Source organism: Psittacula echo (assembly GCF_963264785.1).
Source record: "Psittacula echo genome assembly, chromosome: 8".
Lineage (NCBI taxonomy): Eukaryota > Metazoa > Chordata > Aves > Psittaciformes > Psittacidae > Psittacula > Psittacula echo.
This window is the reverse complement of record NC_137744.1, coordinates 22,203,283-22,229,319: the sequence shown is the minus strand read 5'-3', so window position 1 is coordinate 22,229,319 and position 26,037 is coordinate 22,203,283. Positions and strand designations below refer to the sequence as shown.

The following is a 26,037-nucleotide window of genomic DNA, read 5'->3' as shown; positions in this document are numbered from 1 at the left end:
AAAAAAACTAAAAGATTTTTTTAAGCAAAACTGAAATTACTCTTTTTGTGTGCTTTTTTTTTTTTTTTAACAGTTCACTTTTAAAAAGCAAGAAACCTGTAAGAAAGTTTGTACAAGATCGTATGACCCAGCAAACAGTGCTGATAGAAGCAAACTGGCTTTTTTGAAGAAAGGAATGCAGTTGAATTATCAGCATCACTGGTAAGCTGAGCTGTGTGCTTGAGGTTGGGGGTGTGTGTTGCTAATTTACATTGTTACCTATGTTCTAAGAGGTTGCTTTCGTCCTTCTATGTGGTAGTTGTCCTCTGCTGTGTGTCTTGTGGCCGCTACTGAAAACTGTGTGCATTACATGAATGTCAAATGTCAATGTGAAATAAAGTGCATCCCATTCTGAGGATGTGTTCTTTGATGCTTTCTGTCTAGGATTATTGACAACATGCCTGTAACGTGGTGCTATGATGTAGAAGATGGACAAAAATACTGTAATCCAGGATTTCCAATAGGATGTTTTGTTACTCCAGATGGTAGAGTTAAAGATGCTTGTGTTATAAATGTAAGTGCTGGAACCATTTTGGTCAGTATAGTGGATGTAATTCAATGCACAGTATTTTTAAGCTTTCCTTTCATGAGAATGAACAGATACTCTTTTAAACAGGGTTGATGTTCAGAATGTGGGCATTGGAAAAACTGAATGCTGCTTCTATATATAGTGTCTTTCTTTGACCAATATACATAAAGCCATAAAACAACTGTGTTGGTGTCTAAAAGCCTTAGAAAAATTGAGTTTTTTTTCTGAAATTTCATGTGTCTCCATCCTTGTATCTACCCATTCTTTGTCTGTGTTGTATTTGCATGCAGGATCTTCTTTTATTGGTTTCAGATAGAAGCTTTCTAGTGAAGACCTAGAAACGAGCACCATGTTCTAGTTGCAGAAGTTAGGTCTAGCACAGTTGACAAGTTAAATGTATCAGAGTTTTCCCAGTTGGCTGGAAGATAACAAACACAGCTGTGACAGGGAAAGAATTCTATTGACAACAATCTGAAATGTGTCAGTTATCCTGGGAGTTCCATGGTGAACTAATACAGTTACAGATAATAGTGATAGTTTTATTTCTCCTAGGGTGAGGGACCCCACTCATTGCAGGAACGAGAGAGCTCTATGCTGTGACTGTGCTTTGCTACATGACCTAGTGCTTGTAACAGAGCAGGCAGTTTGTATTCAGCAGGTCTGATGCTTCTTGGAAGCGATTCATTAATCATGCACGTTCAGTTTACTGTTTACGTTCACCTTCCAACTCGGTTATTCCTCAGGCTCCATAGACTATTGAAAATGGTCTATATCTTGAGTAACCTGTTTCAATTCAGTGTTTATAGAATCATAGAATGGTTTGGGTTGCAAAGGACCTTAAGATCATCTAGTTCCAACCTGAATGTGAATTACTTATACCTAGAATAAATAGATCTTTGCCCTTGTTTTGACAGCTTTTTGTGGAAAGTACAAAAATGATATCAAACACATTTAAATTTTACTTGTAAAACAGATGTGATCCTTTATGTGGGTTTTTATGTGTGTAATTAAATGTAATACACAGAAAAAGACATTTTTAGAGGTATACTGAAAGAAGTGAATGTTGAAGTATTTCCCCTCCTTTCTTGCTCCTTCCTTGGACAGTAGTCCCACTTTAAAGTTCTTGAGTGCTTGCGCCCTCTCCTGTTGGAGAAGTTTCTCAATGTCTCACTGATATTTTGTAGTCAGAGTTTAACAAGAAGAACACTTTCTACCTCTTCAACCACGTTGACATAACAATCATGTACCATAGTGGGAAGGATGAAAACTGGCCTGGTGCACGACTGGTGACGGCAAGACTGAGACCACAAAGGTAATTGTGCATTAAAGCAGCAAGTTCTAGTGCTAGAGAATCCTTCCAGTAGTTGAAAGCTTAGACACGATACCTGCTGTCAGTAAGGTCTGAGGAACTGGTTATTCTGATTTCTGAAAGAGCTTTTGGTATACCTGATGGCCGGAACTTTATTTACAAAGGGCAGTTCCAGGTTCATAAATGTCATTTAACTTTGCTTTTAAAATGTTCCCAAAGTCCTTCCTGATGGAAAAACTGCTTGTGCAGACTTCTTGGAACCTGACACAAACAATAGAAGCTTTCTTATGTCTATTAATTTACAGCTGGGTGTGTGCTACTTTCTTTTAAAAGACATCCTTTAATGGAGTAACAAGTTTGCCATGTCACCTTTCTTCTTGTTGCTGCATTGCTTCTCAAATGCGCTTTGTATGAGTGTACAGTATCTGTACAGGTGTGCTTTTACCTGTGTTAGTTTGGATACTGAGATACAGGTGAAATACCAAGTTAATACTGATACTCAGGACAGCAGAAGACAAGAACTGATTTCCTAAGACTGTCTTACTTTCTTAAACAGTAGCTCCTTCGTTTCTGTGTTGACCAGAGAGGAGATGCAATGATTCAGAGGTCAGAAACAAACTGAAGTGATTAATTCAGCCTCTTGTCTGTTCATGCACAGTTTATACTTACCCATATTAAAAACCACAGTCCATTGATAAGATTTCAGTTGTGTTTTAGCTTTTTCTACTTTTCTGCAGAGGTTAAATATGTTTTTAAGTTACACTACCAGGTTTTCTCAACTCACAGGGACATGGATGGTACAACATGACTTGGGTATCCTTGGTTTTTCTGTTGCAATGGTATAGTGTGGTTTTAGTGCTACCAGCCTTCTTCATTGTTGATTAACACTTGATCAGTTGCATCTTGAAGGGTTGAACTGAGGATTTGACTTTCCACCAGTAACGGAGACCACAAGAGGGCACAGTTGAGTTGCACATAACCTTAATTTTGTCATTCTCTGACCCAGCGTTTTGCTTGGTGCTTTGCTTCAACCTTGAAGGTCTCCTGATGGCAGTATTTGTGGCTGGAGCACCCTAGGCCTTGCATGAAAGCTTTTATTTGGGGATTGACTTAGTTGCTGACATATAATAACACACATAAGGTAGAATTGTTTATCTAAATGGCGTAAATACAACTTGCCCAAGAGGGTGTGAAAGGGAAGCTATTTTCCAGTGTTCATAGGAGTGAATTCAAGAAAACCTCAAGGGTTTTTTGACTTTGTGCTTCTACAGCTCTAGTAATTCTAAGGTACTGTAGAGAAGGGTTTGTGTATTTGAACTTTAGAATGTAGAATGTTGTTCTGAGTTCTGTATTTTCCAGAGTACACAAGACTGATGAGAGGTGAAATTAGACCACTTGTATAGGAATGGAAAATGAAAAGGTTTCCGCAGTCATTCTTTTGTCCCTGTATAAAAAGACACCACCAAATCCACCAAAATAAGCCCTCTTCTCCCTGTAGAACTTGGGGAGAAGATGAGAACCTGTGAGACTGCATTATTGGTGAGGGACTTAACCTCAGTGTCAGTGAGGAAGGAAGACAGAGGATGTCTAAGCTGTCTTGGAAGGGAAGTATGATGGCAGAGAAGAGGGATTTTTGTGTTCAGCTTACTGTCCTGCCAGGTGAAGATCTCCAAACTTCACAGCCTGGTTAACCACGCAGCATTGGAGGTTAGGACTAGGACTTCATTCATGGCAGAAAAGTGGGTAGGGTGAAACCTCATCTCATGCCCTTTAGAGCTCTGTGGTTCTTGTCTCCCACATGCTTAGCAAACAGCTTTGCCTGTGATTTTCTCAACTGCCTTCAGGTGTGAACAGGTGCTAACTGAATGTGGGATAGGGATCCAAGATCCAAAGGATGCCTTCTGTGGAGTTTTTAGCTCTCACTACAAGTGCTTGTGAGAAGCAATGTTCAGTTCTGATGTGGCTTTAAGCCTGCACTGAAGTTCTGACTAATGATACCTAATTATATACGTGACTTTATTCTAATGTTATCTCAAGCTACAAACATTAATAAAAATGCATTCTAAGATCTTAATTTTTTGTTGGTAGAAGAACAGAAAAGCAGGTTCTCAAAGAGGTTAAATAGCTGGTGCAAAATAGCATACACAGCTCTCCATTTGTTTGGCTTTTAAAGAAGTACTAGTTTGAATTACCTTAGAAAAGATTTAATGAAAATGAATATTGTAAAACATATACAATTTTACTTAAGTTTTTATTCCTTCCCCCCCTTAGCTACAAACATACAGATGAGAACAACCTAAGTTGCGAAGGTCCACCTATGGAGATTCCTGGGGAGTTCAACAACAAACTGAATCTGATCTACACTTACTCTGTGACATTTGAAGTAAGTATTGAATCTGTTACATGAATATGTAATTCCCCAAAAGAATGGCATCAAAACTGGATAATTTGCTAATAGCCATAAGTGGATTAAAGCAGTGTAAATTCCATAAGGAGGGTCTTGTGAAGCAGTTTGCCTCAAACCTGTTACTTTGCTATTATTGTAGTTTCACATTTGGGATGTATAAATAAAGACTTCCCCCCTGTTTTGTTACTAAAAGAAAGGTAGTAGATTGAATAACTGCAAGGCTTGTCTTCCTTGGGGTGTGCTCTATGTTGTCAATGTTCAGTTCAGTCAGGGTAAGGAGAATCTCATGTAGAAGAGATGGTTGTATTATATTTGTAGTCACTTCTATGTTAAATGTTGGTTTTAGCATAAGGTAAAACTCTTCTAATGAAGTTGCAGGTCTTGTCTCATTTTGTATTTCTTCACTTTCTTTTGGAGTAGGTGGCCATTTATCTTTTAAACTTAATACTCTAATGTTTACTAACATTCAAATGGCTTATTCAGTCTGTTAGAAGGAAATGGGGCTTTCTTACAACCGAGTCTTTACCCCAGCATGGAAAGTGAGCCTCCTGTGGGGGTGAAAATCATTTGATTCAAGCTGCTTCAAACTTTGGTAGCTTAGTTCCAGTGTGTCCCAAAAGCCTGGTTGTTTTTCTGATGTAAGACACCAATTTTGCAGGATTTACTTGACCACCAGCTTGTTTTCTGTAGGCATCAAGCAGCCATCATGTGGTAACAGCTTTCATTCTGCCAAATTGAATTTGATTTGAACCAATGACCCTGAGATGCAGGCTCTATATCCTGTTACTTTCCTCTTGTGACACCCAATCCTAATCTTACTACATGAATGAGCCTCCTGTCTATTAACATTTGTGTTTAAATCTTGGTGATAAGTTGCAATTTAACTTTGTCTGGTTATTCCTGCAATGTGTTCCACGTCTGGGCTACGTGTTCCCTTTCCCTCAGGCACAGAGCAGGTAAAGCTTAGCTGCTGTGGGTCAGGCATTTCCAGCACATCTTGGTCACCAGGCTCCTCAAAACTGCTTCTTTCTCTGTTATCTATTAGCCTTGATTTGAAATAATATCTGATATGGTTTACTTTTTAATAGTAGCCTCCAAATAGCTTAAAAGGAGAGTATTTATCAGTAAGAAGTCTTTTTAAATAAGAGAGCATCAGTTTCACTAAGCCTGAATACATAAACCAGTAAAATGAATATTAAATGGTCCTTTTCTAATGTGTCAGCTGACTTAGAATCATAGAATGGTTTGGGTTGAAGAGACCTTAAAGATCGTCACTGCTGATCATTTTTAAACTGTACAAACTTACCAGCTCATAAATAAATGGAAGAAGTTCATCAGAACTTCATGCCATTCAGGAGACAGAATTTGGTAGCGGGACAGCGGGCGTGCATCCCATGGGACATGCTGTAGGGAGCAAGGCTTGAGGTCAGAAAGAACCATCATTTGTGCAGCTCCTGCAAGAAGGATTTAGGGGAGAAGGTAGGAGAAAACGGAAGCATCTTTTGAAGGTCAAAGTTGCTGAATGATTTCTTCTTAAATCCTTCACAGGGATATCTGGAAATGAAAATTGTCTGCTAGGAATGAGTGGAAAATAGTCTGGATCAGACAGCATTGTGGCAGGGAGTGAGGACGCCTGTGCTAAATATATTATAGGTGATAAGAGAAAAATACCAGGGAAAGCTAGAAACATAGAGTATCCTTAACAAAGCTGATGTTTCAACTTCCGCTGTGTTATGCTGGGAGTATCTTCTTGTGGTGGCATGATTGTTTTCAGCATGCATTTGGGAGCTGAAGGCAGCTACATACTGAATCATGGAAGCATGAGGCTTAGTGAAGCCTCAGTTGAAGGCAGAACATGTGGATAGGAGATTTCAGTAAACAGGATTTTCTTTGAGAGGCTCAAGAGATGAATTAATGCAAGAAGGAGGTCTAACAAACAGGGTTGATACCCAGCTTAGATGTTTGTGCTGAATGGAAGGTTTGTGTAAGAGGTTTGATGTGCATATCCCTTCTCAGACTGCAACAAACTTGTTTCTATTAATTGCTATTTAATTTCTTTGTAGGAAAAGAATAATATTAAGTGGGCTTCCAGATGGGACTACATTTTGGAGTCCATGCCACATACAAACATCCAGTGGTTTAGGTAAGACTTGCATTTATTCAGTGAATAACCTTTCAAGGGAGCACAATGCTTTCTTGTTTGTGCTTCCAGGGCTATATAACTTCTGCTGTGGTAAAACAAAGTCTGTTAGTTTTCAGGCAAGAAAACCTTGTTTTCATTTGAAGTCACTTTTATCAGTGTTCCATCTCTTGGGAACAACTGCAGTATTGCATTTCACCAAAGGAATGCACCATTAGTGTCCAAAAGGAAAGCAGCTTCCATTGGTTTTCTTTAGCATCTCCAATCTGTAAAGCTTTGGAGATGTTGCTGCTCTGCAATGTTCTTACTGTTACTGTCTGGCTTTCTCTAACTGCCAAGTGAGAGATACATGTGTGTGCTGCCTGTTTGGTACTCAGCAGCTACATACAGTAAAAAGAAGGGCTTTTTAATGAGTGAAAGATGTATGTGAAAAATCTCTTACTTATTTCCCTCTGCACCATGCAAATGATATCCAGTACATAATCTAAGTTGAAACGTTCATGTTTTTGCAATACAGAGTGTTTGAAAAGACTGATATGATTAAATTAAATGGCATGATGTAGATTTCATTGGTCACTAGATATAAAATCTGCTTGACAAAGTCTGCTCTACGAGCTGTAGTGTTTCACTAGGGAGAATATTTGAGCTCTATAAGGAGGAAAATAAAGAAAAGCAATGTCTTGAGAGTTAACAATATATCATTAAATACTATTCTCTCTTCTGGCTCCTAAGAAATCGTAAAGGGACATAACTCAAAACAGTTTATCTTCTGAGTGGGAAAATACTAACAGGTCTGAATGACTTAAGTACAATCTGAGTATCTGAGGCTGTTCCTCTGTGGTAGGAATTGGAGTGCATGTCTCAACCTAATAAGTGGATTGAAAATGTATTCTTTCTTTATCTACAGCATCATGAATTCCCTTGTGATTGTTCTCTTCCTATCTGGCATGGTGGCTATGATCATTCTGAGGACTCTTCATAAAGACATTGCAAGATACAACCAGATTGACTCTTCTGTGAGTAAGATGTACAGCTTTTACATGAGCACATTTTTCTGCGCTAGTCATGTCTATAAATGAATTTTCAATACAACCTGAAGAGATGTGGAACTACCAAGAATTTGCTACATGATAGTATGTCTGGGGGTTAAAAATAACTTTAGTGCTATTTCATCTTTCCTAACAGCAGGAGTATATGGGCAGATGTGACAGTCTTTCTTTTGTAGCATCGTTCAATGCGCTGGTAATATGCAGGGACAGACGTCAGGGTTTAGAAGTATGTGGAGTGACTCATAGAAACTTTTGGGAAGTATTTGAAATGTAAATCCCTTTGTTCCAAGGTCTCAAACAAGGAAAGCCTCTTTATTTCATAAGTACGTTCACATATGCCAACAGCGGCAAGTCACAGTGCAGACACTGAAAAATGTTCTGGCATTGGTTCAAGATGTGGCAATTTCCTCTGTGCTTGCGTTATGGAGTCAGTGTGGACATGTAGCTGGTAGTATGACACTTACCTAAGCAGCCAATATATTATTTCTGTATTATTTATGGGATCTCCATCCTTGGAGATGTTCAAAAGCCATCTGCAGATGGTTCTGGGTAACCTGCTTTAGGTGGCCCTGCTTGAGCAGGGAGGTTGGACAAGATGAGCTCCAGAGGTCCCTCCCATCAATCACTGAGTGATAGGTGAGATTCCTTGTTAGTGCAGGCCCATTTTAAGGCATGTTATATGGCCTTAGCAAAGGACCTGCACTGTATCTGTTGCAGAGACATCCGTAGCACAGAATTAAACTTACTACCCCCTTTGGCATATTTTCTGCTTAAAAATAGGTTTTACCGTCTGAACTATCAAACTTGATAAGTGTTTTTCCCCTCTTCAGGAGGTCAGGCTCAAAACTAGTGCAGACAGGTATTGTCCCCTCTGTAATGAAGCTGCTTTAGAAAGCTGAGGTGGTGTCACTTTTCCAGTTCTAAGGTGGTGTTTCTTTAGAGCAGTTTGTAGTATAGCTTGTCCAGAAAGCAAGTGTGCTAGCACTTGTGATGTTTGGGAAATTTGTACTCTAGATTTCATGGGAAGTATGATGCTGTGGAACTTCATAAAGCAAAGAAAACCCCCAAACCAAACCAACTATATGAGTTGATTATTGCAAAAAAGGATCAAAAATTAAACCAATGGGAAATAATGGAGTGAAATTAGGGGGAGGCTCAGTAGTTGTCTTGCTGGATGTTATGGGAAAGAGTCTGACTAATACAAATTGATGTTGCCTTTTGCCTGTGGCTAAAAATTGTGGTGAAATCATAGAATCCCAGACTGATTTGGGTTCAAAAGGACCTTAAGATCATCCAGTTCCAACCCCCCTGCCACCACTAGACCATGTTGCCCAAGGCTCTGTCCAGCCTGGCCTTGAACACTGCCAGGGATGGAGCATTTACGACTTTGGGCAACCTGTTCCAGTGCCTCACCACTCAAAGAACTTCTTCCTGATATCTAACCTGAACTTCCCCTGTTTCAGATTGAACCCATCACCCCTTGTCTTACCACTACAGACCCTGATGAAGAGTCCCTCTCCAGCATCTTTGTAGCCCCATTCAGATCCTGGAAGCTGCTCTGATGTCTCCATGTAACTTCTTTTCTCCAGGCTGAACAGCCCCAATGTTCTCAGCCTGTCTCCATACAGGAGGTGTCCCAGCCCCTGCTCATCCTCGTGGCCTCCTCTGGACTTGCTCCAACAGCTCCATGTCCTTCCTATGTTGAGGACAGCAGAACTGCACACAGTGGTGAAAGTGGGGTCTCAGAAGAGCAGAGCAGAGGGACGGGATCACCTCCTTCAGCCTCCTGCTCATGCTTCTTTTGATGTGTACGTTTGGCTTTGTCTCCTGTTAGGGGATTACATATGAACTGCAACATTACAGCACAACTTCTACTCACTAGCTGTGTTAAAACTACTTGGGGGTGTGTGTAAATGATGGGGATTTAATTTTGATCCCTATAGTGCCTTTGCTGCCTTAGTGGAAAAGAATAGAACTGATTGCGAGTTAATAAGACTTGACCAGTGGATGAGTGAAAGGCTGAATAAAGATGATTCCTTCTCATTGGCAAAAGTGATATCTGCAAGCCATAGAGGAGAAATAATGTCAGATACTACAAAGGTTTGAATTTTCATTGTTGTTGCTATCTGGATAAAGGAGTACTTTAAAATGCACAAAAATGTTTCATATTGAAACTAACATCTGAAAGTACTTTTATTCTTCTTTGGTTTTGATATTTAATATCTTTTGTTAATGCAAATGCAGACCCTAATTTAAAGGGGAAGAATTTTTCCGCATCCTTTAACTGATGGCTTTTGAGAAGCTCCTGTTTGATCTCTCAATTAAATTATGTTCAATATCTTATACTGTCTTGTCCTTATTAGTTGGCCATTCTTAATGTGATAAGAAGGAAGACATGTAGGAGCTTGGTTAGTTTTGATGGGTAGCAGAAGGAATAGGTGTGACTTCCAAAAAGCCACACTTCGTTTTCCTGCCAGTTTGTGAGACTTCAAGATCTGTTACAGTTCAAGGAGCTGATTTATAAAGGTGTGAATTAGTGGTACAAAAGAGGACCTGGGCTGAGGAACCTGCAGGGGAGCAACTTAGTATCTCACACATAAGGAATGCTGGTGATCGATGTGCAAGCCAGTGCTGGTTGTCTTGATATGCACATTTCATGTTCAGCTGATACCAACTGGCTTTTAGTATAATGTAGATGTAGTGAGACATACATTAATGAAGTGTTTGGAAGTCATTGAGCTGCTTTGAGGATCTTATGACTAAGAGAAGATACCTAAACTGAAGAGAATTCGTGTCAATGCATTTTAAAGAGTGAGCGGTAAAACTTTTTTAATCTCTTTGGTCATGACTGAGTGCAGGGGACTTAATCTTTGTTAGAATATTTTGAGAACCAGGCTAAATTAATGGCTAAGATGCAGATTGATTCATTCCTTTTAAGATTTAGGGTCATTTTTAGCATATTGGCCAAGTTTTAAATGTATCTTTTTAGCTTTGCCTTAGCTATTTTGCTGTAACTGTAAAACGTAGCTTCCTTATTGTGTCAGGAACTAAAGTACTAAGCATTTATTTCTGCTTGGTGTTCATCATTTTGAAAACAGATAAGGATTTACTTCAGATGGTAACCTTTAAATTCTTTCATTCCTTACTTACAACTACCTTCTGTCTTACCTCAGCAACTTCATCATCATCATCACAATTAGTTCTCAGGCTTAAAGGAAAGTCTGGTCTTTGTGCTGCTTTAACCAAACAAACCTTTCCTTACTGGAAAAGCGCTGATGTGTTGGAGTTATACCTTGAGATCTCGTAGCATTTGCTTTGCAGGCAAAGGTAGCTGGGGTTTGAGTTTCTTTGTGCTATCTTATGCTTAATAGTTTTTAGGTTTTGTGTTAGTAATCAGACTACTGCGAGTAATGTCTAGCCAACAAATACAAACAAGTTAAGATGCTCGGTGTCATTCACCACTTGGGTCTTTATTCTTTCTAGCCCTGTTCTTTTGTGTGCTGTACTCCTAGTGGTAAACAGTCCATTAAACTAACCTCAGTACTCCTTGTTGAATGAAACCTATATCTCTTACCTTTGTGAGGAAGAGAGTGATCTTCTTGAGGGGTTGGTTCTTTGTGGTCATATGTGTTTGCTTGGTTTTGTGAAGGGAAGTGTTTGTTTTGCATGACTTGGTTGAAAAGTTCTGTTGTTAGTGGTTCTTTAGAGCTGCTGGACTGAGGATTCCTTCCCTGATCCATCCATTCACCTCTGGCACAGTGACAAAGAGTATTGGTGCTTGCCTCTGTGACTGTAGGGAGAAAACTTCCTTCTGGAGTACGGAGGCCTTTTAATTCTTTCCCAGTATTGTCATTAAGACTGATATGCTTTGGAAGAGGCAAGAAAAGACAAAAGCTTGAACTAGCTTGAAATGCTGTAATCCAAATTAAATGGAATGCTTTGTTTTAGTTTAAATTTAGAATGATGTTATATGGCGTGACTAATTACATTTTGTTTTTCCTTGCTTTAAGAGATGAGGATTTTCTTGATAAAGCCTGCCTTTTGCTTTCACTGAACCATTAGGGGGTTATAAAAATCAAGGAGTGATGAATCAGATGCAATTAGTCTGTCTTTAGATCTAAACTGGAAGTTAATCAGACTTTAAATATGGATTTTGCATCATGTTAATTCACTACTGCTTTATGAGTCTTTTCTAAAGACATTGCTGATTTTATACAGGAGGATGCCCAGGAGGAATTTGGCTGGAAGCTGGTCCATGGAGATGTGTTTAGACCTCCAAGGAAGGGGATGTTACTATCTGTCTTCTTGGGCCAAGGAACTCAGATCTTCATTATGACATTTATTACCTTATGTGAGTAACTTTATTAAGTGATGTGTTTGTCATGTTATAGTATAAGAAAGATGCAATATTATTAGATGATAGAAGCCTTCTTTTGGAAATTAACTCCTTCCTTTAGTAAAATATTAATGTAGTTTCATAGCAGTAACCTAGGTAGCTTCAGTAATGCTGCTGTAAACAGTGTCGTTCCACTCGTGGGCTTGTTCTCATTCTTAAGGATGCAGAAATGAAGCTTCCTTGTTACAAGTTTGGTTTTGGTTTGTAAAAGGAGTTTGTTGTGGTGTAAATTATCCAAAGATCCAGTAATGCAAGTTCAAAGCCATAAAATCAAAGCTTTGTTTTGTTCTCAGAACACTTTCTATTTAATACTTGTGACACAACAATCTGCAGCCATGCAGGAATAAGCGCAAGAATGCAAACCAGTGGAACAACACTGACACAACAAATTGAGAGCCTGTTATATACATGTGGTGATGGAGAACGGTCACAAGTTGGTGTTTTATTATATGTTGTCTATACAGTATATCATAGAATCTCATAATGGTTTGGGTTGGAAAGGACCTTAAGATCATCCAGTTCCAACCCCCCCTGCCATGAGCAGGGATGCCTCACACTAGACCATGTCACCCAGGGCTATGGCCATGGGATGGGGGTATATGAGAGCTTATGCTCATTTAAATATCAGGTAGTGACAGGATAAACCTTTACAGTAATATGTGTTACAGAAGAGTTTTGCTAAGCATCCACAGATGACTAAATCCTTTGTGTCTTTAGTCCTAGCTTGCCTTGGTTTTCTTTCTCCTGCCAACCGTGGTGCTTTGATGACCTGTGCAGTTGTACTGTGGGTCTTACTGGGAACTCCAGCTGGTTACGTGTCTGCTAGAATGTACAAGAGTAAGTACACGTGTTTGTTCAGTGTGACACTGCAGGGTAAATTCAGAATTGCTGGGTTTAATGTAAACCTCACACTGGAGCTGGTGTCTTGAGCAACAAACCTGCTTCTTGCTGCCCTACTGTGAAACAGTGGGAAAAAGCCTTGAACTTGAACTTGTTTTTATCTTTCCCTCAGCATTTAGAGGTGAGAAGTGGAAGACAAACGTTTTGCTTACAGCTCTGCTCTGCCCTGGGTTAGTATTGTTTGCCCTTGTTCTTTTATTCTGAAGTGTAGATGAATATGAGGTGGGAAGGAATGGGGGGGGAAGTGAACTGTCCTGTTTGTGTGCTCTTTTTCTTTATTGTTCTCCAAGTTGTTCCTTTTCAATGTTGCCTATCTGTGAATGTAAAGAGAAATGAATTCTGAAGAGTTGGAGCCTAGGACTCTACAACAGAGCTTCTTAGCATCTTGTTTGGTGACCAGGGCTGGGACGAATGATGGAACTCCCCCACAAGGCAGTATCACAGCCTGTGAGAATCACTGCAGCAGAGCATTAGGCATAGTGATGGGGCAATTCCAATTTTGTACCTCAGCACCTGGAATGTTCCAGATAATCCTGTCCTAACTGGGAATAGGTATGGCCACTTTCTGGTTTCATGGGAACTTTGGAGTGTCTGTAGTGCTTTTCTGTTAATAGGGACACAGCCTTTTAGGCAGAACCTCTATTACCTTAATTATAGTATCAGTGTTTTCTTGTACTCATGTTATTGAAAAGAACACAGGAAATATAACTCAGATGTGTTGTAAATAGCTATATAGTGCTATACTAAACAGTAGATATTTACTATGCTTCTGGATGAGAACGATGCAGAGATTCTCTTCAATTGGATATAATCTTACATAAATGTAGGTACTCTCCAGTTTCTGATATGGCTGTAGTGTGTATCATACTATGGCAAATACTGTCATGCTTGGGACGAGTGGTGGCTCTCCTACCTTTCATCTTATAGCTCTCAAGACCTTCCATGTGAATTAAATCAGTGAAGAAAGGGAGCAGAAACCAATTTCTTCAAGTCTTCTGTATCTCTTAGGTGCAACTTTGGGTACATGAAGCTTTCCCTTGACAAGTGCCCTTGGCAAAAGTTGAGCCAAAGGTTATAAATCATTTGTTAAGGTATTTCTCCCCCCTCAAATGAATAAAACATGACTTGGTTTTGAGTCAAGTAAAATTTTATCAAGTGTAAAGTGTGTGATAACAACCGAGTGTAGTGTTTCTATGAGGAAATCTTACTTCTAAACCAAATGTGCTGCAGTCTCCCTGCTGTCATTTAGATGTTATCAGGAGAGCAAAGAAAATATTTATCAGTGGCAGAAATACCATGCTGAACATTTACATTCCCAAAGAAATGAAGTTGCACAGAGGAAGGAAAATGATTGGGGATGGTGCAATAGGAACAGATGTCTTGATTATGTTATGCTACTTTAGTGAATTTGCATAATATCATAAACAGCCCAAGGCCATTCGAGTCCCAGGAGACTGATGGCAGCTCATATTTGCAGTACTTGTAAATTTGGAGGGGGTATTCGGGGTCTGTGTTAGGAGCTTGCGCACATTATAAAGATTAGCAGGTCTTTAAACTGGCTTTGATTTGTCGTATTTTGTTCCACAAGACACTTACACCAGGGGTCGCTTGGGTGTGCTTGTTTAACCATTGCCCCAGCCAGTTTGGGTGAGTGTAAGACCTCTCCTAGGGCAAAAGGAACCTGTCCTCTCTCCCTAGACAGAGCTCTAATCCTCCCTCCTTCCTTTTTAAATACAGTGGAGGATACATGTTCACTTCAGGCCAGTTTCAGCTGTGCCTTGGGAACACTTTTTCAGCAAAACCCCAGACAAGGGGCCCTTCCTGAGCTGAATTTTCTGTGCTGCATCTCTGAAGCCATGAGCAGTGGCAATTCAAGCAGGTTTTTCTGTGGGCAAAGCAGAACTGTTCCTTTACAGTACATCCTGCTTTGTTTGGGATGGGATGATTGAAATCCTCATCATACATCTCAGAGTTGTTTTCTAGTGGTTTCCCAGGATGTTTAGAACATGAGGCAGATGCGCTTAACTGGGGAGGGAAGAACAGGGCTGGAGACATGTCATGATTTGACATGTCTTTATTGACATGTCAAATAAAGACAGTCTTTATTTGAGTTTGGCAAAGGTATGGGCTGCTCAACTGTGTGACTCCATGAGATATTAATACAGAGATTCTTTCTTTAATCCATCCTTGTGCTCCTGTGTTGCTGTGACAGATGCTGCAGCAGGGAGTATGTTTGTTGTGAGAGTGACATGTGGCTTCCTAAATAAGAGATTTTGCCATCACTGTGTTGTTTCAGAGGGCATTTACTAGCTCGAAAGGACCTCAGTAAAGGAATTAAATGACTGGCAGTAACAGGAAAGGTGATTCAGATCATAGAATCATGGAATAGTTAGGGTTGGAAAGGACCTTAAGATCATCCAGTTCCAACCCCCCTGCCATGTGGAGGGACACCTCACACTAAACCATGGCACCCAAGGCTCTGTCCAACCTGGCCTTGAACACCTCCAAGGATGGAGCATTCACAGCTTCCCTGGGCAACCCATTCCAGTGCCTCACCACCCTTATAGTAAAGAATTTTTCTTCCTTATATCCAATCTAAACTTCCCCTGTTTAAGTTTGAACCTGTTACCCCTTGTCCTTGTCCTGTCACTACAGTCCCTAATGAAGAGTCCCTCCCCAGCTTCCCTATAGATAGAGGGTTTTTTATTTATTTTCTGTTTTTGCATTCTTTAGATGCATTTTTATAATGGAATGTTTCTGTCACTTCTGGTTTTGTGTGCAAAGTCTGTATTGAAATAGTGGCTTTACTGTAGATACTTGCATTGGAAGCATTTTTACATCAAAGTAGCTAGGACTGTTAGGGAATGAAAGGTTGTAAGAAGCTAAGTTCTGAGGCAGACTCATAACTGCTTTATGGTTTTTTACACTAAGTGATATTTATTCCTTCCCGAATATTTTGCTATCTTTTTGTGATCTATTTTTCAGCATTGTTTTTGCTGATTTCTTCATCATGAACCTCATCCTGTGGGTGAAAGGATCCTCGGCTGCCATCCCTTTTGGCACTTTGGTTGCTATCCTAGCTATGTGGTTTGGAATCTCGGTCCCGCTGACTTTTGTTGGTGCATATTTTGGCTTCAAAGAGAAGGTATGGCTCTTTGAGAACGGATTTGAAATACGCTTGTCCTCTGGAATTGAATCATTAGATCCCCAAGCATGCAAGATCTGTTTGGATTGAAACATCTGTGGCACTATGGTTGTAAAACGGTGTTTTGCTTTGTCATTATGTATTACAACCATAACTTGAATTTATACTTGTAATCATAGAATCCCAGACTGGTTTGTTTTGGAAGGGACCTTAAACTCATCCAGTTCCAACCCCCTGCCAAGGGCAGGGACACCTTCCGCTAGAGCAGGTTGCTCCAAGCCCCGTCCAACCTGGCCTTGAACAATGCCAGGGATGGGGGCGTATGTGTTTATTCCTAATGATGGTATGAGGTTTGTGGCTTATTTTATTTGCTAACTTGTGATGGCTTAGGAAAGAAAATCAAGTGATGTTTGTCAAATCTTCAGATGCAGATATTGGGGAAAAGTAATCTGATTTATGATGTAACAACTTCTCTTTTAATTACATTCATTTCTCCTAAAGCCTATTGAGCATCCAGTGCGTACAAACCAGATTCCTCGCCAAATTCCAGAGCAGTCCTTCTTCACAAAGCCCTTGCCTGGTATCATCATGGGGGGGATCTTGCCCTTTGGCTGTATTTTCATTCAACTGTTTTTCATTCTGAATAGCATTTGGTGAGTATCGCTCTTTTTACTGTTGTTGTTCTAGTTTATGCTGGTTTAATAATGAACACACAGTGAGTTTGAACATCCCAAACCAGTTAATATGAGGAATAAACCAATTTGTCAATTTATCATCTTGCAGACTTGTGTGGAATTCCAGCATCTGCATATTTATCCCTGTGCTCAGAACTTATAAAACTAGTTCTCATTGACAGCTGCGAAGTGTGAAGTTGAAGTCCTGGTGTCTTGTTTTCTTTCTGGCTCTGAATAGCACCAATGTGGTTTCATGCTGTTGTGATTAGGTGGAGCCTAATCCGTTGTGTGTGTTATGATTTATAAAACTAATATGGAGCAGTTTCAGCTGTTAAATCAGAATCAGGTCAAGGGACTGGGATTCCGTGATCTGTAAAACAAAGACATCCAAACGTACTCCTAAATCTAGGCAAAACCTAGTTAAGCAAGTGCATGGAGAGTTAAACCGGTGCAGTCTGTCATAACTTCCACAGTGCAAACACGGAATGTTTGGTATGTTGTAGTTCAGTGGAAAATACTAACCTGAAGGTGCTAGGTTTTTAAAGTGTCCTCTGTTTATGTTGAGATTTCTTACAGAGCAGGTTTCTACATCAGTTCTTGAATCAAATCTGTTAGAAATGTTAGCCTTTCATGTGAGTCCTCAACAAAGGTAGAAGCCATGTAATATAGCTGGGCTGGAAAAGGTAATTTTCATTATTTATCCTACGAAAGGGAAGCAATGAGGGAATGTGCAACTGATATCCCTTCTGTTAAATGTTATGCTGCAGTAATTGTCACCATCACTCAATAAGCATGGTTACTTCTCTTACCTAAAAGACACTAGATTAGAAGTAACCAGATATGTTCCCCTTGCATTTATTTTCCTGAGTGCTTTTGGATTTGGTCAGACTTGGTCTGGGGATAGACTGGGAATGGAGGAGTATCCTGTTGGATGTAAAAAGGAGATGCAGAGACACCTGATGAGACTTAGCTGCAGTAGGAGGAAGGAAGCATGTACTGTAACGGAGGAAGGGTACAGGTGATGCAAGAGTCAGGTAAATTAAAGTCCTCCCAACAGAGAGATCTGAAGTGATCAACATCTTTAGAGGAAATTATCCATAACTGTTCTGTGGGAAAACTCATAGACACTAATTTCAGGAGAAGCAGAACTGAACACTTTGAGCACTGCTCTGTAGAGCAGTGGTTTTATTCCTGCCAGCTTAAATGAATGGATATTTACAGGGCACAACTCGGAGCACAGCTTGGGAATCAGCTAATAGTGCTAAAGACAAAGTTACCCCAGTGGTGTGGGGTTTGGGGTTTCTGTTCTGGTTACCTCAGCACCTGCAATGGCACTGTAAATTAGCTCAGAACTTCAACCTGAAATGACCCTTGGTTTTTTGTTGTTATTCAGGTCTCATCAGATGTATTACATGTTTGGATTCCTCTTCCTCGTTTTTATAATCCTCCTTATTACATGTTCAGAAGCTACAGTTTTGCTGTGCTACTTCCACCTGTGTGCAGAGGTAAAAAGTACAGTTTTGATGTAGATACCACTTTTAGGTAGAAGATGTTAGAAATAGTCAAGGTATTCCCATACACTGTGATGTGCTGTAATAGGGAATACCCATATATTCCCGTATACAGTTCATATGCGATTGGATTGTATTGTCAACCTTTGACATGCTTGTCTTAGGCATGCTTCTGAAATGCACCTTTTGCTTCCAAATTCACCCTTTCCAGCAGATAAACAAGAATCAGCAGCCTTGATCTTAAAATGATTTCATGTTCATAGTGGAAGCGATAGAGCTGACTTGGAGAAAGCAAGAAGTATCTATGTGCTATGTTGGAATTCTTCTTTTTTTGAGGCAAATTTTGGATAATTAAATGTATTTCATGAGACAGTGTTAGTTTTTAACCTGGTTTTTATGTGTTGTCTCTTACTGAGTGGTCTGGTTCTTTCAGGATTATCACTGGTGGTGGCGCTCATTCTTGACAAGCAGCTTTACAGCAGTTTATCTCTTCATCTATGCAGTTCATTACTTCTTCTCGAAACTCCAGATAACAGGAACTGCCAGCACCATTTTATACTTTGGTTACACAATGATCATGGTCCTGATCTTTTTCCTTTTCACAGGTAAGTACAGTATTCAAACTGAAATGAATGAGGTGGGGTCCATTTTTGCAATGAGAAACTCTATCTGAAACATCAAATACACTTTAGGCTGTGTTGCTTTTATGGTTTGTGATTCACACATCACACTAAGAGATTTAAGGTATTTTTTTTCCTAACTTGAAATTACATTTATTTATAGTATAATTAATTTTCCTTTCTTGCATATTCTATTAGCAGTGAGTTCAAACCATTGCATTTTCAAAGTGCTGTTCTTGTTCACTTTGATATCGGGTGTTTTAACCTGAGTCTGGATTTCATATGTGGTTCTAGAAGTTGTATAGGTAGAGATAATTGCATATGGAAAATAAAAGATGTTTTCAGCTTTCATTATTAGCAAGTGAAGCAGATTGGTGCTGGGCAAAACGTGACTTGACAGTGGAGTTGTGATGCTATTAGAGGTGGTCTTACCTGCTCATTAAGCATCACTTCTTCATGACAGGAATGTGCCTTAACTGTGTAGGAACCTATTTGAAATATGGCTTCTAATAGCAGTCCAACTTCTCTGATGTTACTCATGCAGACTCAGTGTTTTCTACAGAATGACTCTAATGTTCATAATCACTTGACTCAGGCTATAATTTTGAGGTTGAGTTGATGAGAAATCTGTGCCAATTTTACCATGTGTTAAATGAAATTAAAAGCTCTTTGAAGGGTACTGGCCCTTAAAAATAGCCAGGAGCGTTTTATATTGGTGTTCATCATACTGCTGCTGTTGCGACTTCATGTGTTAAAACTACATTCACATGTTTTATGTATCACTCTCTTTAGTATCATGAAGTACTGCAGTGGTTAAACTAGAGAAAATCACAGAATCCCGGACTGGTTTGTGTTGGAAAGGACCTCAAAGCTCCTCCAGCTCCAACCCCTGCCACGGGCAGGGACCCCTTCCACTAGAGCAGCTTGCTCCAAGCCCCTGTGTCCAACCTGGCCTTGAACACTGCCAGGGACGGGGCAGCCACAGCTTCTCTGGGCACCCTGTGCCAGCGCCTCAGCACCCTCACAGGGAAGAGCTTCTGCCCAAGAGCTCATCTCAGTCTCCCCTCGGGCAGGTTCAAGCCATTCCCCTTGGCCTGTCCCTACAGGCCCTTGTCCAAAGCCCCTCCACAGGTTTCTTGTCACCCCTTTATGCACTGGGAGCTGCTCCAGGTTCTCCCAGGAGCCTTCTCTAGGCTGAACAAACCCAGTTGTACAATGGGTTGTTCATAAAAACCAACCTTTACATTCATTCCTAAGGTTTGTAATAGGGGATCTCTCTGTGCATGATAATTTGTATTGTTGCTTTTTAACATCATTTGCCTGATTATTGAAACCTGCTCTAATTACTTTGTGTTGGCTTTGTGAAATGCATCACTTGGCTCCCTCGATGCAGTCAAGAAAGAGTGGCTAAAATAAGTATTGAAAGTAAGTCTTAGTATCAGACTTCAAGTTTGTCAGTTTAACACTGAGAAGAACCTCTTTCATCCTTACTCCCTTTAATGCTGGTTGATATGACAAAATAAAGCAGTTTTCATAGTAAAACACTGAAGGAAATTACTGTATGTGTTTGAACAGTTGTATTTAATAATATTATCTGGCACTTCCTGCTGGATTTCTGCTGTTGTTTTGTTATTTAGACCTGTAACTCCTGAAGAAAGTACAACAAAGAAGTTCTATAAGGAAGTGAGATAAAAAGGGAGGAGGATTTAACTATAGGTTTTAACTATATCCCTGCCCATGGCAGGGGGTTGGAACTAGATGATCTTAAGGTCTTTTCCAGCCCTAACTGCTCCATGTTTCTATGATTCTATGAAACATAGAAGTTAGTATATTGCCAGTTAAACCTTTACTTAAATTCTGATGAAGCACACAACCTCCGGATGACCTCTGTAACATATATGTATTTAAGGAAGCACCAAACTATAGTCTAAACTGTTTTAATTCCTTTTAAACTGAAACAATATGTTAATGTGTGCCTGGGGTTTAGCATAGGTTAGTTGCTATCCTGCCAATTTCAATTTCACTTACAAGATGCAAATTGGGAGAATTAAAAATATCCCTTTCATATATAAAAGGATAATTGCAATTGGCATGGCAGCTGCTGGAATGGCATTAAAAGCTTCAGATGTGCTGCTGCTCCTGGAGTTCTTGATGTGGAGGCCCCAAAAGTACAAGAAGAAACTGTGCTGCTGTTGTTTTTGCAGTGTCTTATTGTTTTAATAAAACCACAGTAGTGAGGGCTGTGCTGTATTTCTGCTTCATGAGGAAAGCTACTACGTGGTCACCCTTTAATAGAATAGCTAGTCACTAGAAAGGCAATGGGCATAGTAGGTATATGGAGTGTCTAGTAAATCCTCGCTAATGTAAAATGCTATGATAAATATCCATGTTTAGTTTGAAGATTGATTTTTGGGGGGCTGAAGAATTGTGAGCAGCAGGTTGGAGGAGGTGATCCTGCCCCTCTGCTCAGCTCTCATGAGACCCCACTTGGAGTCTTGTGTGCAGTTCTGGTGTCCTCAACATAGGAAGGACATGGAGCTGTTGGAGCAAGTCCAGAGGAGGCCACGAGGATGAGCAGGGGCTGAAGCACCTCCTGTATGGAGACAGGCTGAGAAAGTTGGGGCTGTTCAGCCTGGAGAAGCTGTGTGGAGACTTCAGAGCAGGTTCCAGTGTCTGAAGTGGGCTACAAGGATGCTGGAGAGGGACTCTTCATCAGGGACTGCAGTGATAGGACAAGGGATGATGGGTTCAAACTGAAACAGGAGAAATTCAGGTTAGATATAAAGAAGTTCTTCCCTGTGAGGGTGCTGAGGCGCTGGCACAGGGTGCCCAGAGAAGCTGTGGCTGCCCCATCCCTGGCAGTGTTCAAGGTCAGGTTGGACGCAGCTTGGAGCAAGCTGCTCTAGTGGAAGGTGTCCCTGCCCTTGGCAGGGGGTTGGAACTGGTCCTTTCCAACCTAAACCATTCTATAATACCATAGAATGTGAGCTATTCTGGACAGGGGACTTGAGCAGAGGACACCTAACTTTGTTTTGTCAAATACTCCTTAATAGCACTGTCTTTGCAAAATAAGGATTCAGTCCTTCACAAGTTCCTGGTGTGAGGGAGTTTGCCAATATAACTTTACACACTGTTGGTGTTAATAACATTCTTCTGTATGTATGTTCCCCAAATGGGACCTGGATCTGTTCCACTTAACTTAGCACTAGGTATTTTGGTTTTCCTTATTGTTGCCTATTAGGTCTCAGCAATGACACACAAATAGAAAGGACACAGTTAATACCTCCTTTGTGGCAGTGTGCTGTGTGGTCATGACAAAAGGAATTCATAATGAATAAGCAAATAGGAAGTGAATGCTAACAGTGACAATAATATCATCTGTGTGGTGAAATCTAACAACTAATGTGCACACCCCAAGCAGACAGTTTTTATTTCCATGCACAAAGTGCAGCTAATCTTTCAGGAAATAAGAAGTGTGGCTGAATGGGGGATAGCTACATGATTACATGCGGTTTATGCCGGGAGACAATGGTGAATATAGTCAAAGCATGTTGCTTTACTGTGACCTCTATTTTTGAACATCATTTTCACTTGTAAGTTAATGCCATTTTCAAAATTGAGTTTTGATCTTCTGGGTAGATTGTGTTTAGAATCCAAGATTCTGAAGCACCTACCACTGTGCAGTGATTGAAAGCAGTATGATACAGAGAGCTTTTAAGGTACATAAGAAGTATCAGCCAAGTGAAGAGTGCTTTTCTATTTGCTTTCTTACAATCTGTTCGTGCTTGGAATTCTTTTTTCTTCATTAAACAATAAAGCTACAAGAAACAAGGAGAGCAGAACACTCTGCTTAATGTATTTTGGCATTATTCTGTGCAATAATCCTTGCTTTTAATGTTGAATTTAAACTAGTTATTAATAACTTTCCCTTACCCAGCTAGATGTGAGCTCTCTGTGTTGAAGATCTACTGTCTATGTCCAAGATCTCCTCTCTGTGTATAAGAACTGTTGCTGAGTGGTAGTATGTATATTGCAGACCAGGCTATTCAACAGTGTATAAACTGGAGGACAAAGACCAAAAACCACTGGAGGTGTCAGTGTCCATTCTGATCTTTGAAAATCTTGTGTACTATTCAGGTGAGGTACTTTTGACAGTGGGGGCCTTAGTTCCATGTTCCTTTTGAAGTTTCTGGTCCATAGAGCTATCCGCATCTGGAATCTGTAGGATACATTTATTCATGGGAGGAAGGAAGAAATTATAATACTGGTAAGCCTTCACTATTGATGTGCAAGTAACAACAGAAGGAGTCTCTCTGACCAGAGAATCACAGAATCCCAGACTGGTTTGTGTTGGAAGGAGCCCTAAGGCTCCTCCAGTTCCAACTCCCTGCCATGAGCAGGGACACCTTCCACTAGAGCAGGTTGCTCCAAGCCCCATCCAGCCTGGCCTTGAACACTGCCAGGGATGGGGCATGTATTGTACTGACTGCATAAGGCTGTATCCTGGTGATGAGTGTAGCCTTTCCCTCCTGAGCTTGGAAGTTCATGGTTCAAATCTGGTGTCTGACAAGCATTGCCACTTACTGCTTGTGTTAGAAGCCATAGTCTTGCTCTAGTTCCAGTACATTGGCAAAATTCCTGGTTAAAAATTAAAAAAGGATGCTAAAGCAGACTTTTTTAGGAGGGAAGTTGAAAATCGGTGTTACTGAAACCTGTGAAAATCTGTTTATAGATGAAATGTGTCCTCTCTGTGTGAAGTCTTCAGGTTCTGCTATGAGGCCGTGTTTTATAGACCACTTGCATCAGAAAGATTCAGAGTGACAAGGACTGGAGGATGGTACTGTGGGGTTAGAGTGTGTTCCCATATTAAGTTATGGCATACTCAGAAAATGGTGGTAAATCTCATTCTGGTGTTAGTTATACCTTAAACATCTATCTGCTATTCTAGAACATAATCACAGGACAAAAATGGATCTCCTCTGTTAAATGTTTGGAAGAAACATTGCTTTCAAAGCTGTAAAAGGCTCAAAGTGGGTTATATTATGAACACACGCATAAGTGGCTGTGAACTATTTAGGCTGTAGACCTAAAAACCCAGGTAGGGGTTGACTTTGTGTGCCTATAAAAGTCTGTTTCCTAAATGGCACTTGTGTGCCTGCTAGTGGTGACAGCAGCATCACATTCAGTAGTTGAAATGTACAGCAGGCAGCCTGGTTCTAAGTCATAGGAGTATAGAATCAACCAGGTTGGTAAAGCCCTTTCAGCTCATCCAGTCCAACTCTTACCCCAGCCCTGCCAAGGCCACCACTACCCCATGGCACTGAGGCCTCGTCTCCACGGGGTGTGAACCCTTGCAGGGACGGTGCCTGCAGCCCTGCCCTGGGCAGCCTGTTCCAATGCCTGAGCACCCTCTGGGGAAGGAATTGTTCCTCAGCTCCATCTAAACCTGCCCTGGTGCAGCCTGAGGCCTTTTCCTCTTGTCCCATCCCTTGTTCCTTGGGAGCAGAGCCCAGCCCCTCCTGGCTCCGTCCTTCTGTCAGGCACTTGTAGGGAGCGATCAGGTCCCCCCTGAGCCTTCTCCAGACTGAACCCCCTCAGATCCAAATCAGTAACTTAGCCTAGGGATGGATGTGTGTTGTTAACAAGTGCTGTTCTCTGGCTGGTTAGCTGGATTACAGTGTTGTACTCTGTCCTGCTGGGAATTACTTGTTAGGTTTCTCTGTGAGCAAACTCTAAGATGCACTAACCATTTCCCCTTTCTCATTTTAGGGACTATTGGATTTTTTGCCTGCTTCTGGTTTGTAAGTAAGATTTACAGCGTTGTGAAAGTGGACTGAGAAACTTCAAAGTGTCTTTTGAACACATCTCCCTCTGATAATTTTACCATGTATTGAAAAGCATCCTGTGTAATTACTCTGACTTGTAAATGCTGAAGAGCGTCCTACAGCATCAAATAGGGATTTTTATGGAAGGAAATGGCACCACTGGAAACCTATTTACATCAGTATACTCCTTGAACATGTTGATTCTAAGAATTCAAACAAATGACATCCCAAATTGGAATTAGGACACCCAAAAATTCTGGTTTGAGTGCATTATACAGTCCTCCAGCTGAAATTCCTTGTGATCTGGGTTATCTTTGTTACCTTTTTTGGTTACTCATTTATATCCCATGAATGCATAGGACTGTCAAGTAAATCTATGTAAAATGTGAATTTTTTTTTAACTTAACTATGATTGTACATATTCTCCGGCACCTTCTTTACAAGTAGGTATCCTCTTACCAATGTACATGCATTTAGTGTCATGTAGACTTTATTAAAGGCACCAACACTGGGTTTTGTTCAAATAAAACTGCACAACTCCACCTGACCTGGTTCCTTTCTTGTTAAACCTTCACTACTTGGACACAGATCCCATTGGTTTGGTCTGTTTATGGTTCTAGAGTTTTATATTGGTGGTAAGCAGCTTGGCTGTGACTTTGACTGCACATTGGCAAGCAGAAGGATGGGGAGGTCGCTTGGACCCACGCCTGTAGGATGGACAGGGGCTTCTGAAGCTGCTGCTGCCATTCCCTGTGACTCAGCTGTGCTACCCTCACTTCACCCAGGTACTATTACTTTCTGTCAAAGAGCAAAAGCCTTTTCCTCCTTTTAGCTCTTCAGTACACACATCTCATTGTCCTTTATCCTGTGAAGGTTGTATGCAGCTCCTTGGGAAGTTTTGCCATGAATTCAGTGGGTTGGGAAATGATTCTGGGTGATTCTTAAAGGTGAAGCCTTTCTTCCTGCTCTGCAGAGCTTGTGCTGAGATGCTGGATTACATGAGCTGCAGCATCTGAATAGCTTCTTCAGTTTTAAGCTTGCATTCTTCTCAGGAATGGTGAGGTTTTAGAGGCTCTCCAAAGTCTTGGTTTGCCCTTGAAGCTGAGCAGAGTCGCTGCAAACACAGAATTCACAGAGCTGTGGTACTGACCCCGCTGAAGATGATGAATAAGGGGATGTTCACTCAGATTAATGGGTGAAATACTCAAAGCTTATTAACTGGCATATGGAAACATTCATCGCTGGAAGCTGCTTTTCCATGGCTAAGCCTGCAATTTAACAAGACCCAAAATGACTCCTTATCTTTTTGTGGGCATACACATACCAGGTAACTGTAGTTAATGCCAAAATGGAATCTTTGCTATGAGGATTTCAAGTCTCACCTCTATGTGCAGTTGTTCCATCCAGATTACTTAATGTAAGACAGCAGATCACCTGATGAAGCTGGGATAACAATGAGGCTTTAGACAACAAAAAGAACCAAGTATATGAGG

At 40.6% G+C, this 26,037-nt stretch overlaps 1 protein-coding gene across 2 annotated transcripts in view; it reads left to right on the top strand.

The window, feature by feature from the left end:
- The window catches only part of LOC308224510 (transmembrane 9 superfamily member 2-like), a 29,350-nt gene extending 4,259 nt beyond the window's left edge, over positions 1 to 25,091 (top strand). The window contains exons 4-17 of one of the 2 annotated variants that reach the window (XM_080624495.1): positions 74 to 201; positions 424 to 553; positions 1,753 to 1,880; positions 4,149 to 4,260; positions 6,348 to 6,427; positions 7,332 to 7,440; positions 11,692 to 11,824; positions 12,587 to 12,706; positions 12,882 to 12,939; positions 15,755 to 15,914; positions 16,416 to 16,567; positions 17,982 to 18,093; positions 18,533 to 18,704; positions 24,489 to 25,091. In XM_080624495.1, the coding sequence (XP_080480621.1) occupies positions 74 to 201; positions 424 to 553; positions 1,753 to 1,880; positions 4,149 to 4,260; positions 6,348 to 6,427; positions 7,332 to 7,440; positions 11,692 to 11,824; positions 12,587 to 12,706; positions 12,882 to 12,939; positions 15,755 to 15,914; positions 16,416 to 16,567; positions 17,982 to 18,093; positions 18,533 to 18,704; positions 24,489 to 24,556 (1,662 nt within the window). In that variant the 3' untranslated portion in view covers positions 24,557 to 25,091. Of the gene's footprint in view, positions 1 to 73; positions 202 to 423; positions 554 to 1,752; positions 1,881 to 4,148; positions 4,261 to 6,347; positions 6,428 to 7,331; positions 7,441 to 11,691; positions 11,825 to 12,586; positions 12,707 to 12,881; positions 12,940 to 15,754; positions 15,915 to 16,415; positions 16,568 to 17,981; positions 18,094 to 18,532; positions 18,705 to 19,511; positions 21,127 to 24,488 lie in introns of those variants that run through there. The other variant, XM_080624496.1, reaches the window with a different exon arrangement.
- Positions 25,092 to 26,037: the final 946 nt, after the last annotated feature.